This window comes from Chanos chanos, chromosome 2, assembly GCF_902362185.1.
Source record: "Chanos chanos chromosome 2, fChaCha1.1, whole genome shotgun sequence".
Lineage (NCBI taxonomy): Eukaryota > Metazoa > Chordata > Actinopteri > Gonorynchiformes > Chanidae > Chanos > Chanos chanos.
The window spans coordinates 5,398,772-5,411,017 of NC_044496.1; the positions used below are offsets into that span (position 1 = coordinate 5,398,772).

The following is a 12,246-nucleotide window of genomic DNA, read 5'->3' on the forward strand; positions in this document are numbered from 1 at the left end:
GGGCCCATCCTCGTCCACTCTCCTGGGGCCCCTGAACCTGCACATGTACAGTAGCCAGAGCCTCCTGCCCGGGGACCGACCCTTCGTTAGTGCCTGTATCGAAGAGGATGAGCTGGAACACGAGACCAGCAGCCAGCCCTCTATGAGTATGTAAAGCACAGCAGAGTGTGTCAATACATAGCATATATATATATATCAGATATATCATATGACTTAGTACAGCGGTCCAACACTGACACTTATAGTACGGCTCAGTTGTAACACATGTAATATACAGCACAGCTTAATACAGCAGTCCCACATCGCTTTTTATAGTACAGCTTGATAAAGCGGTCTCACATGAATTCTTATAGCACGGCTTAGCACGAGAATACTTTTAGAAACTGCTTAGTACAACGGTCCCACAAGAATACTTATAGCACAGGAGTCTCACAAGCATAGTTACAGTACAGCTCAGTACAGCAGTCTCACAGTAATACTTATGGTACAGCTTAGTACAGCCACAAGTCTACAGGATTAGCTGCTAGTCTTGCATGGCAGCATTTGGAACAATAGCCAGCAAGGGGTTGCACAGTGCAGAACACAGCATGTACATTACACAGATCATATCCAGTGCAGTTAGTTTAGCCTCCCCCCCCCCAGCCGTGACGCTGCTGTATGTTGTCTGACACTCTGCTCCCTGTGTGTTCACAGCCACCGAGAGCTCAGGGTCGTCCTCTCACTGCCTGTCTGGCAGCGGCTCCAGCGGCTCAGACAGCGGCTGCGTTTCCAGTCACCTCCCCGAAGCCCTGTCTGAGGAGCCCAGCTCACCATGCCACACCTCCTCCTCCTCCTGCTACTCCACCGTCGCCTCCCCCGTGGAGGACAAGCCTCGCTTCAACAGCCAATACATTTCAGCGGTGAGTGTGTGTGTGTGTGTGTGTGTCTGGATCTAATCACAGTATCTACGGCCGTGTCTTTAATGGTGAGCGGTCCAGACTGTGTCCTCTGGTTTCAGTGAAACCCCTTAGTGACTGGATGAGTGAACCATTTGAGACACAGCCTGACTGGGTTGGGGAGAAGCAGTGGAGATAATGCTAGCGTGTGTGGAAGTGCTCTCATGGATCCTTTACAGCAGCTCCCCATTATGAGAAAAGAAAAAGGTTTTACAAAAAAAAGGGAAAAAGAAGAAAACAAACACGGAGAGAAAGAAACAGATGGCTGCTCGCTTGCAAAGGGGAAAAAATACCATTGAAGATTTCAAAGGCAGCGCATGAGAAATAGCAATGTTAACCTCTTTCATATTTCTCACCTTTTTAAGATATTTTTCCACGTGCTCCCGTTCACATATGTTGGCATATGTCGTGTTGGAAATCAAATATATTCTGGAGTTAGACAGATTAGTGCCGGCATTAGGCTCATACCTTTGATGCGCGGCCTTTGAAGTAGTTCTGTGGGCATACCACTGGCACAGGCTAATCAGCTGATCGGTGATCATTCAAAAGACGTACTGACATATTCTATAACAAATGCGTCTCACCATAAATCGGTTCTCTTTCCATCTGCGGCAGTGCGACTTACTCCATCACCGCATTTTTACACTAATGCACGCGTGTGTGTTTTCATAACCCACAGGAGGAGAGAGAAAAAAAAAAACCCCTTCATATACACAGTCAAAAATCAGGATTATCTGGCAGGAAAAAAAAATATTTGCATAATTCCTGTTGAACAGCCCTGACTTGTGGAGAGGATGTTGATTTAAGTGAGCTGAGTAATGACATTTGCTGAAATGTAACCCCAGGTGTTCAAGCCCATTATTTTTTTTCCTCCACCCTCAGCCAGAGCCAGAGTATATAAACCACCATCTGATCACCTTGCTTCATCAGCATGGTCCTTACATCAAAATCCATACCTTCCATCCTCCCATACAGACTGCCCCAGTGTTTATCCACTCACACTAACTGTCATCACAGTCCAGTCCCAGAATGACATGTGCATATACAGAATGCCTAAACCCATAACCTTAACCATTCCATAACCCGCTGCCCTCTCCTTCCACCCCCCCCCCTCCCCCCAACAGAAAGCAGCTCAAGTCATAGGCCCATCCACTGTAGTGTGAGCCCTGTGAACCTGCTTGTTTCAGTAAGTGCGCCATTGCTCTCTTCCTTTGTCTGCCTCAGCCAATCAACCTGCATGCATATTAATGCGCTTCACGCATAGAGCTAAAAGCTACATGGGAAACATTTCTTTATGCCAGCTTATTGTTTGTGCAGACTGGGTGTACACACACACACACAGAGCAGTGTAATTTAACCATGTCTCTCTCTCTCTCTCTCTCTGCAGGTTTAATATTCAGCTGCCTACAATAAGAAGACCACGTTACCACACACACACACACACACACACACAGAGAAGAGGAGTCAAGCTTGTATTTATTATTCCTCTGAATGCCAGTACATCTCATCTCGCACAGACTTTTAAAGAGCTGAAAAAAAGAGCACTGTTTTTTTTAAAGCCACTTTGGAGCTTTCATAGCTTTTATATCTTTTTTTTTTTTTTTTTTTAAAGTTGATTTAAATATTCTTGTATTTATCTTCTTTTCACAAGTACTGGTGCAGTAGTGTTTTGTGCTATATCAGCAACTGTAAATAATTGTAGTAGTTTACAATGCAGTTAAAAACCATTGTTTTGTTTGTTTGTTTGTTGGATGATATTGTTGACCACTTTTCTTCAGGCTGCAATGGGTTTTGCAGAAAGCGTACCTTGGTATCAAAAGGTTTTTGTGAGTTTGAGGTGAGAGAGTGTCAGCAGTTTCTAAGTTCAAAAGCATCATGCTTTGTTGTTGTTGTTTTTTTCCACTTGTAAGGCAGCATTCTTTTATGACTGTCTCCTGTTAAGTCTTGACTTAATGCCTGTTCTTAAGTTGACCTGTGGTCAGATTCCTGGATTGGTTCATTTGAAACTGCGTTCAGTTGGGTCCTGTGAGGTCTTATGAGAGTCAGTGTCTTGCTCCACAGAGACTAGTCTGCAGCACTAGCGTCTTTTTGCTCTCACACCACAGAGGAGTGAAACTCCACTGGGCGCTGGCAGGTGCATGGTACCAGTGTGGGTCTCTGTTTGAAGAAGAGATACGAGTTTCATTGCTGTTCATGTTCGAAATAAATGACATTCACAAAAAAAAAAAATACAAACAGCTTAATGTACATTTTGTGTAAATATTTACCGCACTGGTGCTCCGTGGTTCTTAGTGTGTAGGAGGTAAAAAATAAAGATTGTGTTAACTTTGTACATTTATGTATTAATTAGCAATGCAGGGGATCACAAAAGTGCCATTCTTAACAACTACAACAAAAGATAAAAAGTGTGTGAGGGAAAAAAAAAAAAAAAAGACAAAAATCATCTAATTTCCACTCTTAGCTGGAGCATTGACGTGTACTCAAGTTTCATGTTTCTCAACCCTAACAAGTTGACACATATTTAATAAAGATGGACTGCTTTGTATCCATAATAGAAATCAGCTTTCGTTTCATTTCTGTTTTAGTGGGCTGCTTTTCCGCCCGAGGGGAGAGCTCTGTGTACCGGTATTAAATGTTGTCCTCAGGTTTTTCCTCCGGGAACAGCGTGTGTGTCTGGCAGGGGCCCTTCATGAATACCTCCATACACTCACTGAAACGCTTTGCCAATGGCAGAGTGAGCTGCACATGTGGAAATAGAAAGTATCACCTAGTACATCACGTAGTGCAGTCAGCACCATCTGCTCTATGTGCACTCAATCCCAGTCTCTCTAAGAGCAAACTGCCCTCAGAATTAACCACAACACTGATACATTTCTCTACATCTCCATGCTAATGCAACGAAATATTTAAATATGATTTTCCTCACTTGCTGAGACACCACAGCTGAAGACAAACCACAGTTGGAATCGTAAAGATGAAATTTGGTTCAAAATGCATGGAGGGATGTAAACAGTCTCAGAGTGAATGTTCTAGTGTCTAGTGTTCCTAACCTTGAGCCACTGCAGTAAGTGCTCCTTCTCTTTGTCCCGTCTACGCCCCTTAACGTGGATGACACTCATCAGCTCCATTACAAAGTCCTCTGCCCCAGTTTGGCCTGTCTGAATCCCATAAACACAGTCGTGTCAAACTCTGTCACTCCACTTATGAATCAGCTACTGTTTTCCACACATCACCGCTTCTTTGCTTTGTCATCTCATACCTCATTTTGATATTTTTTGATATGTATGTTATAAATAGTGAGGTTTTGTCAGTCAGAGCTTTAGAGAGGATTAACGTGCTCTGGGCCTCCAATCTTCTTGGAGACAAATGAGATAACATCACAGTTTCTCTGTCAGACAACATCAGAAACTCAACTTTGACATTATGAATAAATGATTTTAATGAGATAATGCTGACGTGACCTCTGTAGTTGTCTGCCCCCCCCCCCCCCCCCCCCCCCCCAAAAAAAACCCAGTCTAAATGAATGGAAGCCATTCTCTCACCCAGAGGAAGTGGACCAGATTGGCTGTTTTCAGCAGGCTTCTGTCTTCAGGATCCAGCTGTTTGGAGTCCAGGATAAGGCCAGTCAGAAACACGTGACACTCGCGGGCATGGACCATCTCATCGTAGGACAGGTTGAAATACGCAAAGGCCACATCTGAGGGTTTACACACACAAACACACACACACACACACAAAATAAAGTTGTTTTCCACAAGCCAGTGAGGAAATGTTTCCAGTGTCAAACTCAATGAAGAATAGAGCTGGAAATCTCCAATCAAACAGTTCAAAAAGATGAAAGAGAGAGACAAAGGAAAATCTAATTGTCTGGATGAATAATTCATACCATGAGTACATGTTATGAAACTTTGGATTTTTGTTAGAGCCAAGAAAAAGCACCGTGGGTTCAGCTCTCTCTCATCCTGTTGTTTATTTGATGTTCTCACCAGGAATGTCTTTATTAATCTTATAAATATTAACAGAATGAAAGAGGTTTGGAAACTCACACAGGGACTGTGACATACAGTAAGTACGGCAGTGGACAAAAACAGCATTACAGAAATCCAGCTAAAACAGAACTGCTAGAACTGCTAACTGCCAAAATAAGGAAACACTCGAGTCAATAAGGGATTAAACAGTATATTAAAAGCAGGTGCTAACACACACAGGCACTGGTCTAGTCAGCAGTGGGCAGAAGTCATGGGATCAAGTGAGTTACCTTTCAGCCCAGACAGGTAGCCTACATGTGTGGCCCGGACCGAAAGAAGCCTTCAGCCCTGAGAACTTGTTTTCCTTTATTTTGACCATTTACCTGTGCAACCTCTTCTTTTATCCATTCTCCATAATGCTGATTTTAGCACATTACCCTCAGTGTCAGACTCACCCTTATGATCCTCTCTTGGTCTTGGATCCCTGTTTGGCTGATGAGCTGAAGGACAGAGAATAATCAAATGATTTTACCCACTCAAAGCTAGCTGATGAACTGGTTTCTTTGCCTCCTATCTACCCAGTGCAGGGAAACATTCACATTTACATTAAGTCATTTTTGGAGACGCTTTTGTCCAAAGTGACATGCAAAAGAGAATAGTCAACAGGCTTAAATCAGACACTGGATTTTCCTCAGTGGAGCATGCGAGCAGAGTCAGTCTGTTTTGTACATGTCTTTTCTGTTACCTGCTGTGCTGTCTATGGGAACACACCTGTGTAGATAACGCTGTGAGTGAAGTAGCCTCCAGCTTCACCTTTCCCCAGGACTGGAGGATGGTCCACTTTGATCACGTAACTTTGAACAGACATACCGCAAGCCCTGAAAGACACCTTGCTCCAGCTCTTCTCACCTGCTTCTGAGAGTACACACACATACACACACACACGCACATGCATATGCACATGCATACTCAAACAGAGTTCATAACTGACCTGGATGCTAGGCTATTTCAGAATCAGCTGATTTGCTAGCCACTGTCAAGTTCAGCTAACAACTGACAGGCAGTATTTTGCCCTACTTCATTTAAAATACCGTAATCAATTAAGAGGCCCGTGGATTGATTTACTGTGCAGGTCCGTGACACGAGCGTTATTTGACGACTCTGTGCTGAATTTTAACTTAAGATGAATGCCTCACCTGTCAGTGGTTTGCTATAAGGCTTGACGCCGTGAGATTTCTCTTTACATTTTTGCACGTGTTCTTTCAGTTTTATGCATGGGCTGTGCGTCTCTCTGCATTCCCTCTGTTTTAGACCTATGCTCGCTGTCTGTGCGCGCTTATCCTGTGTCCCAGCCGCGCAAGGTGCCTGTGTTTGTGTCTCTAGCTTTAGACCTATGCTCTGTGACCACGGACATTCTCCCTGTTTCATGGCTTCTTTATACACTTGCATGTCTTCCTGCACTTTGACGTGTGTGCCCAGAGTTTGTGTTTGTGACTCTAGTTTTGTGTCTGTCCTTTGTGGTGGCTGTGTTTGCTCCTCCCGCTTGTCATCCTTGCTGTGATGGATGACATCAGCTCTCTTCTTCATGCAAAAGCTGACTGCTTTGAGCAGCACAGCTATTACGACCGCCCTCTCTTCATCAGAGAAGTCCATCAGCGCCTGGTTGATCTTTTCCATCTGTCCGCCTAACGTGCCCTCCACCAACAGGGCCAGTCTGTCCCGTGGACTCATCTGACCGCTGTTCATCTCAGTCCATCTCAGCCACAACCAGCGTAGCATGTCCAACCCGTCCACGCCTACAGACGAAGCCTGCTGCAATGCGCTGCGCAAGGGTGAGCAGAACCCTCGGCCGTCCCTCGCCCCCCCGGTCAAACTGAAAGCAGGGGGTTCTTGAGCTCCGGTGTGGTCTAGCGCGCTCTGTGAGTCGGAGGTTGGAGGCTGCCCGCTGCAGGTCGTGGTTTGCGTCTGAGCGCTGGGTAAGGAAGTAGAGTCTCCTGCTGGTATTATGTTTGTTTGTCCGGAGCTAAGTGGACGTGACTGTGAAATCCGACCCGCTTCCGCAGCAGGTCTTTCCTCCGCTTCGCTGGACACATCCACGGACGTACACGCCGCCTCTTCATCCGATAGGCCGCTGGAGGTCTCCCGTCCCGATGAAATTACAGCGTTGTCTGGGCTCTCTGTCAGAAACGTCTGCTCACCGTGCTCCTGCCGGAAAAAAAAAAATGAATGAGCGTAGAGGCCCTGTTTTCGCTGCCAATACCTTTACACCTGAGGCTAACGCTAACTATGCCGTCGCTTCCACGCTCAGGCTCTGCCTTTCTCACCTACATCTGAACAGCCCTGGGCCTCTGAACGTGATCTGTCATCCAAGACCCCCACCCCCCCCCCCCCCACCCCCCACCCCCCACCCCCCTCTAGTCTCTACCAGGTTTCTCCAGCCACAAAGTTCTCAAAATTAAATTCCATAAGCGTGTTGCTACAGTCAGCAAGCCAGAGCTGAACATGTTTGCATAAATTTTTCACAGGGTTGATTTTGACAGGTTTCCAGCAGTATCAGATCATTCAACATAAACCAATGGCAGCCCGTGCCAATAATAATGCAAACCAAAGAGATGCTGAAGCATTGTCATTAAAGAGTGTTTGTTTGCTCTGTCTAGGCATGTGAGAACAAACCTTGCTTTCAAGACTGCACTCCAGAAATGGATCTTCATCATAAACAAGGACGGAGTCGTCCAAAGAGGAAGACGAGGAGTGGTCACTCGCCGGATGCTTAGTCTTACACCAGGCTCTGCAATGTACCAATCACATGACAGCATTTCACTGAAAGTGATTTACAGCAAACTGGTTATTACAGTCTTTCTCTGGGTTTCTAGACCCCGTTTCAGGCCTAAAGCAAAGCTTTTATCACTCTATTACAGGGTGTTTGAGAAATTGTGACCTTCTACCTGTATTCCCTGCAATCCTCCAAGGCACCAGAGAGAGCAGGAATCTGAAAGGCCTTAATCTCCTGACAGAGCAACGGCCACTCCCTGCATGACATTAACAGACAATCCGATTTATTGATAATAAATCAATGATTTTATGTTAATACTGGAGATTTTCAACTTTCACTCTCTGACCAACCAACCAACCAAACCAGCTTATTTACTTTATCCAAACAAAGAGGAGCTGTTGGTTTCTAAGGAAGGCACTGAGTATCCATAAATCAGTTTCTTAGATTTTTCTGGAAGAAAGATAATGTCTTTGGGCTCTCCTGTTAATCAAAATAGGTCTTCATAGAACTAATTTCTGTAAGCCAGTTTACACAGCAAATTCCCCATTAACACTAAATGTGTACACGTCAGTCTGTGGGGACTCACATTTACACTCTCAGTGTTAATTTAACACTTGCGAGTGTTGCTGTGTGTTTAAACTTGCGTGAGCTGCAGTGAGGAAGGAGACCACAGAATGCCGCCGTACGTGAACTCGGCGGGCAGCATCAGTCTACCGCTTCTGAGGAAGTTGAGGATGTGTCTGAAGATCTGTCCGTCAGCCTTGACGTGAAGACTCTCACCAAACGAGATCCAACTGGTCTTACTGGTGTTGGAGAGCAGCTCTGAGTGCTGAGGTACAAGACGGAACATTTCAAAACTGACCTGAAACTCTCAAACACACTAGCACAGGCATTTGATCATGTTCAACAATGCTGCTCAAAAGTGACAGATAGCCTGAAGTGTGCGTTTTTGTTGTTGTTGTTGTTTCTTAAAAAAAATATTATGAAGTTGGGGTTTCTTTCACTAATTAAAATACACTGTTAATGAAAAGAATTTTTGTAACATTTCCCATACCTTTAACAGGGTTTTGAGGTAAGTAGCATACCAGTGTGTTCCAACATAAACTTTAATGACTTTATAAACGGTGAACGTTGCCACTGAGGCAGACCAAGGCCACGCAGTAAAAGAGCCTGTAAAAGAAAAAGAGAGGAAAAACACCATCCATCTATTTGTGTGAAGTCAAAATTCCCACTCTTAAAACTGAGGATGTGAGTGTGTGTGTGTGTGTGTGCGTGTGTGCTGGTTCTCACCTCCTCCACACTGCTTCCTGCTGAGGTACTCATGTAAAGCCTCTTTCATGGCCAGGTAAACATCATCTTGTTCATACAGATATTCACACAGCCCGTGCATTTCTGCCGCACTGGCTGTCAAGGGAAGACGACATGTCCCCAGCCAATTCCTACAATATTACACACACACACAGTAGGCAATGCTTTGTAGGCAAAACACTGGACAGATCTTCGGAGGTTTAAATGTACAAACCCAGACTTTGTTAGCCTGGCAGTTAATGAGCTGCGTTCAATTACATGCAGCATTTTAGCCACTTACCATTTAACAACTTACAATTTCATTCATGGCTAATCTTAGTCTTTGTCTGTGAAACTGGCCCACAGTCTAGAGTCTACAATGCCTCCCCAAAGTCTTGTTCCACTTGTTACTGGAACAAAATGTTGTATTTCCCAAAACAATTCCGAAACCGACTGCACGTAGACTTACTCTACGTGTTGGAAGATGACCCCCGTGCCAGTGATGTAGAGTTTACTCCCCTCAAGGTTGCTGTCTATCCACAACTGACCTAGGGCAGAGTCTGGATACCTCACCAGGAGGTCAAAAGTCATGACATACAGTGGCTGAGCTGAAGAGTTCAGGGGTACAATGGGGGAGGATTCGGGAAGCTCAGAGGTACTGTCTCCGTTTACGTCTGAACACAAATGAGACATAACAACAGCAACAACAAATTTACATCTGACATGTTGTTTCAGAAATTTATATCTGATTATGAAATACAATTCCTTTCTTACTCAAGGCAAAACTTCTTGTCCATGTATATCAAGCAGAAAGTTCTAATCACTCTTTGGCACTATCAAGACATAATAAATTACACATTCGTGGATTAACTACTGCCTTCATACCACTCATTTCCTGTAGTGCGTTTATGAATTCAGTCATGCCAACAATTTTTGCTTCAGCACATAAATTCTCGTGATCGCTGAACTGCTCAGGCAACACAATCTTTCCCGTCAGAAGAAAATTAGCTTTAATGAAGAAAAACAAACATGGATCAATCTTCTGTCAGTTTTTCAGTAGATGCCGCAGTTCACGGTATGCTCGTAATATTACAAAATGAAAATTTCCCCTTATACAAATACTATGCAAATCCCATGATGGATTAGTAATGGTAACCAAACAAAATACACAGCAAATCAAGTATACATGTCAAATCCAAATCATGATAACATTACCATATTAGGACCACTTTCATCTATGATCCAGCTGTTAAAATGATCTCAGTTATTGCCAGATTTCTTTTTTTTTTATTATTATTATTTTTACTATCATATTTAAGTATGTTTAGAAGACTGAAGTTTCATCAGGCATGGACAAGTTGTTATCTGCCCATAGCCCTGGAAGTGGTTCAGTGAAGTGAGATGCAATTTCATGAGTTAATTTAATAAACTTGTTTATATTATTTAATCAACTTATCAGTTCTTTTAAAATCCATTTATTTTCCTGCTATGCATTATCAGAGACAGAGCGAAGCACTGTGGAGCACTGCAAACACTTGCCTAGAAACCTAAAGAGCCGGCTTCTGCACTCGATGACAGCCACGCTCTCACACAGCCAAAGCAGGTTGTCCTTCGTGATCAGATTAGGGTGCAGCCTAATCTGCTCCAGAGGAAGGAAGCAATACAGCACCTCCTCATCACTGTCCACCAGAGGAGTTCCCACCAGGCCCAGGGGCACTGCGTCATGAGCTACAGCCGTACCCAACAAGAAAAAGAGGAGAAAAAAAAATGAACAATATTAACAATGCAGTGGATATGCATATGTGTCTTACAAACCAATGCAGGACTTTCCAGTATCATTAGAGGTGCTGTTAGGTTTTATTTATACTGGACCCCAAATATACATTTCCGTTAACGTGTACAACTCTGAGATGAGAAAACTAACTTGATTTTTTGATAGATCCGTTCAACATCCCTGCAATACAATTACAGATCTACTTAAAACTAACGGTAGATGGCGCTATCTCCACATATGCCAATCAAAGTTCTCACCTGAACACACTGGACTCGCCATCGTCTCCTGTTTGGTGTTACAAATGCGTGTCTTCCAGTAATTTAGACTGGCCCTTTCAGTAACCTGGAGGTCTACTGGACGTGCACGTAGGAAATGCTTTCCTGACTGAAGATTTTCCAATGCCTTTTCAACGTAACAAAAGAAACCATTTTATCTACAGGGCTGTGGGGTTTGCGTTGAGTTTCTCTTGTAGCTGTTTCCCATAAAATGTATGGTTTAAACGAGAAAATATGTAGTTCGACCCGGTGAAGATTCATAATCCGTTTCTGAGTAACGCAACGAAACAGTTACAAGGCATTTACAGGAAAACAGGGTTTTTCATAAAAGCACATCACAAGTTTGTTATACAATATGCATAATACGCTGGGTACAGAACATTCTTTCTTTTTTTTTCTTTTTTTTTTAACATGTCGGAAAACACTCGGAGGGAAATACTGTGCAGATGAGTTTTGGTAATTTACCTGTTGCAGTGAAGTGAGATGAAGACCGGTTGCCAATTCATACAAAATACTGACCTCTGCTGCACACGAGGTAGATAATTTGCCTGTGTGTATATAATAATGAAGATGTCTAAAAGTGCAACCATCTCTGTCGATAAACATCCGCGAACCCCGATCAGAGTCGGTCGCTGCTTTGAAAAGTAAAGACTCCTGGAAGCAACTAAGTCGGCTCAAGGGTACAGAGAAAAAACACCCACCGACATTAAAGGTGCAAGAAAGCGCTTTCCCACTAGCCATGACAAAAAACTAGGACATACACAAATATAAAACCGAGTTGATTACTCGAGCGAGAAAGCTATCACTGATTGCAGATAACAGTCACTTAGGAGACGGTGAGTGTCCAGTTGGCAACCATATCAAAATTTATTTAGCTAGCAACAATATATCTGTGTAAATCTTAATTATGCTAGCAAACAATCCAATGATAAACATTTCGATGTTTGACGAATCGATCTAATGTTGCTAGTAAACAAATTCACCCTCCCCTGTCACGAGGATCTCCTGTGATTTAGCCGTTTTAGTGTAGAACGTGCAATTAAATAAAATTGTCTCACGCGCCAGTTAACATTTGCACTGGCAAGAGGCCACTTGTCCTCTCAGCTTTGAAAGCGTTTTCATTCCTAAGTATTTCGATACATGATCTGCTTAGTTATTTTGTCGAGAACAACATTTTCACAAGATTTAATCTGCGAAGCAGCATTGTTGTCATGTTTATGTGCCAAAGTTACGG

At 43.6% G+C, this 12,246-nt stretch overlaps 2 protein-coding genes across 2 annotated transcripts in view; one reads left to right on the forward strand and one right to left on the reverse strand.

Moving 5' to 3' along the window:
• The window catches only part of plekhg4 (pleckstrin homology domain containing, family G (with RhoGef domain) member 4), a 62,611-nt gene extending 60,513 nt beyond the window's left edge, over positions 1–2,098 (forward strand). Inside the window, exons 22-24 of the mRNA XM_030794123.1 lie at positions 1–146; positions 694–899; positions 2,060–2,098. The exon at positions 1–146 is cut by the window's left edge and continues 103 nt beyond it. Coding sequence (XP_030649983.1) covers positions 1–146; positions 694–899; positions 2,060–2,098 — 391 coding nt within the window. The remainder of the gene's footprint in view (positions 147–693; positions 900–2,059) is intronic.
• A 1,465-nt stretch (positions 2,099–3,563) lies between these two features.
• Positions 3,564–11,753, reverse strand: LOC115830085 (BTB/POZ domain-containing protein KCTD19-like). Its single transcript, XM_030794125.1, has 15 exons — positions 11,478–11,753; positions 10,995–11,139; positions 10,503–10,691; positions 9,849–9,971; positions 9,433–9,637; positions 8,967–9,115; positions 8,731–8,846; positions 8,363–8,505; positions 7,849–7,932; positions 7,577–7,691; positions 6,100–7,108; positions 5,675–5,818; positions 4,478–4,746; positions 3,986–4,093; positions 3,564–3,674 (listed from the first exon to the last, which is right to left on the reverse strand). The coding sequence occupies exons 1-15, from the start codon at positions 11,751–11,753 to the stop codon at positions 3,564–3,566; spliced, it is 3,186 nt and encodes a 1,061-aa protein (XP_030649985.1).
• Positions 11,754–12,246: the final 493 nt, after the last annotated feature.

Excerpts from the sequence above, each read along its gene's own strand:
- LOC115830085 (XM_030794125.1), bottom strand. The coding sequence starts at position 11,753 with ATGGCTAGTGGGAAAGCGCTTTCTTGCACCTTTAATGTCGGTGGGTGT. Across the intron at positions 11,140-11,477 it reads ATCTCACTTCACTGCAACAG|GCATTGGAAAATCTTCAGTC; the intron begins GTAAATTACCAA and ends TACGTTGAAAAG. Across the intron at positions 7,692-7,848 it reads GAGGATTGCAGGGAATACAG|AGCCTGGTGTAAGACTAAGC; the intron begins GTAGAAGGTCAC and ends GGTACATTGCAG.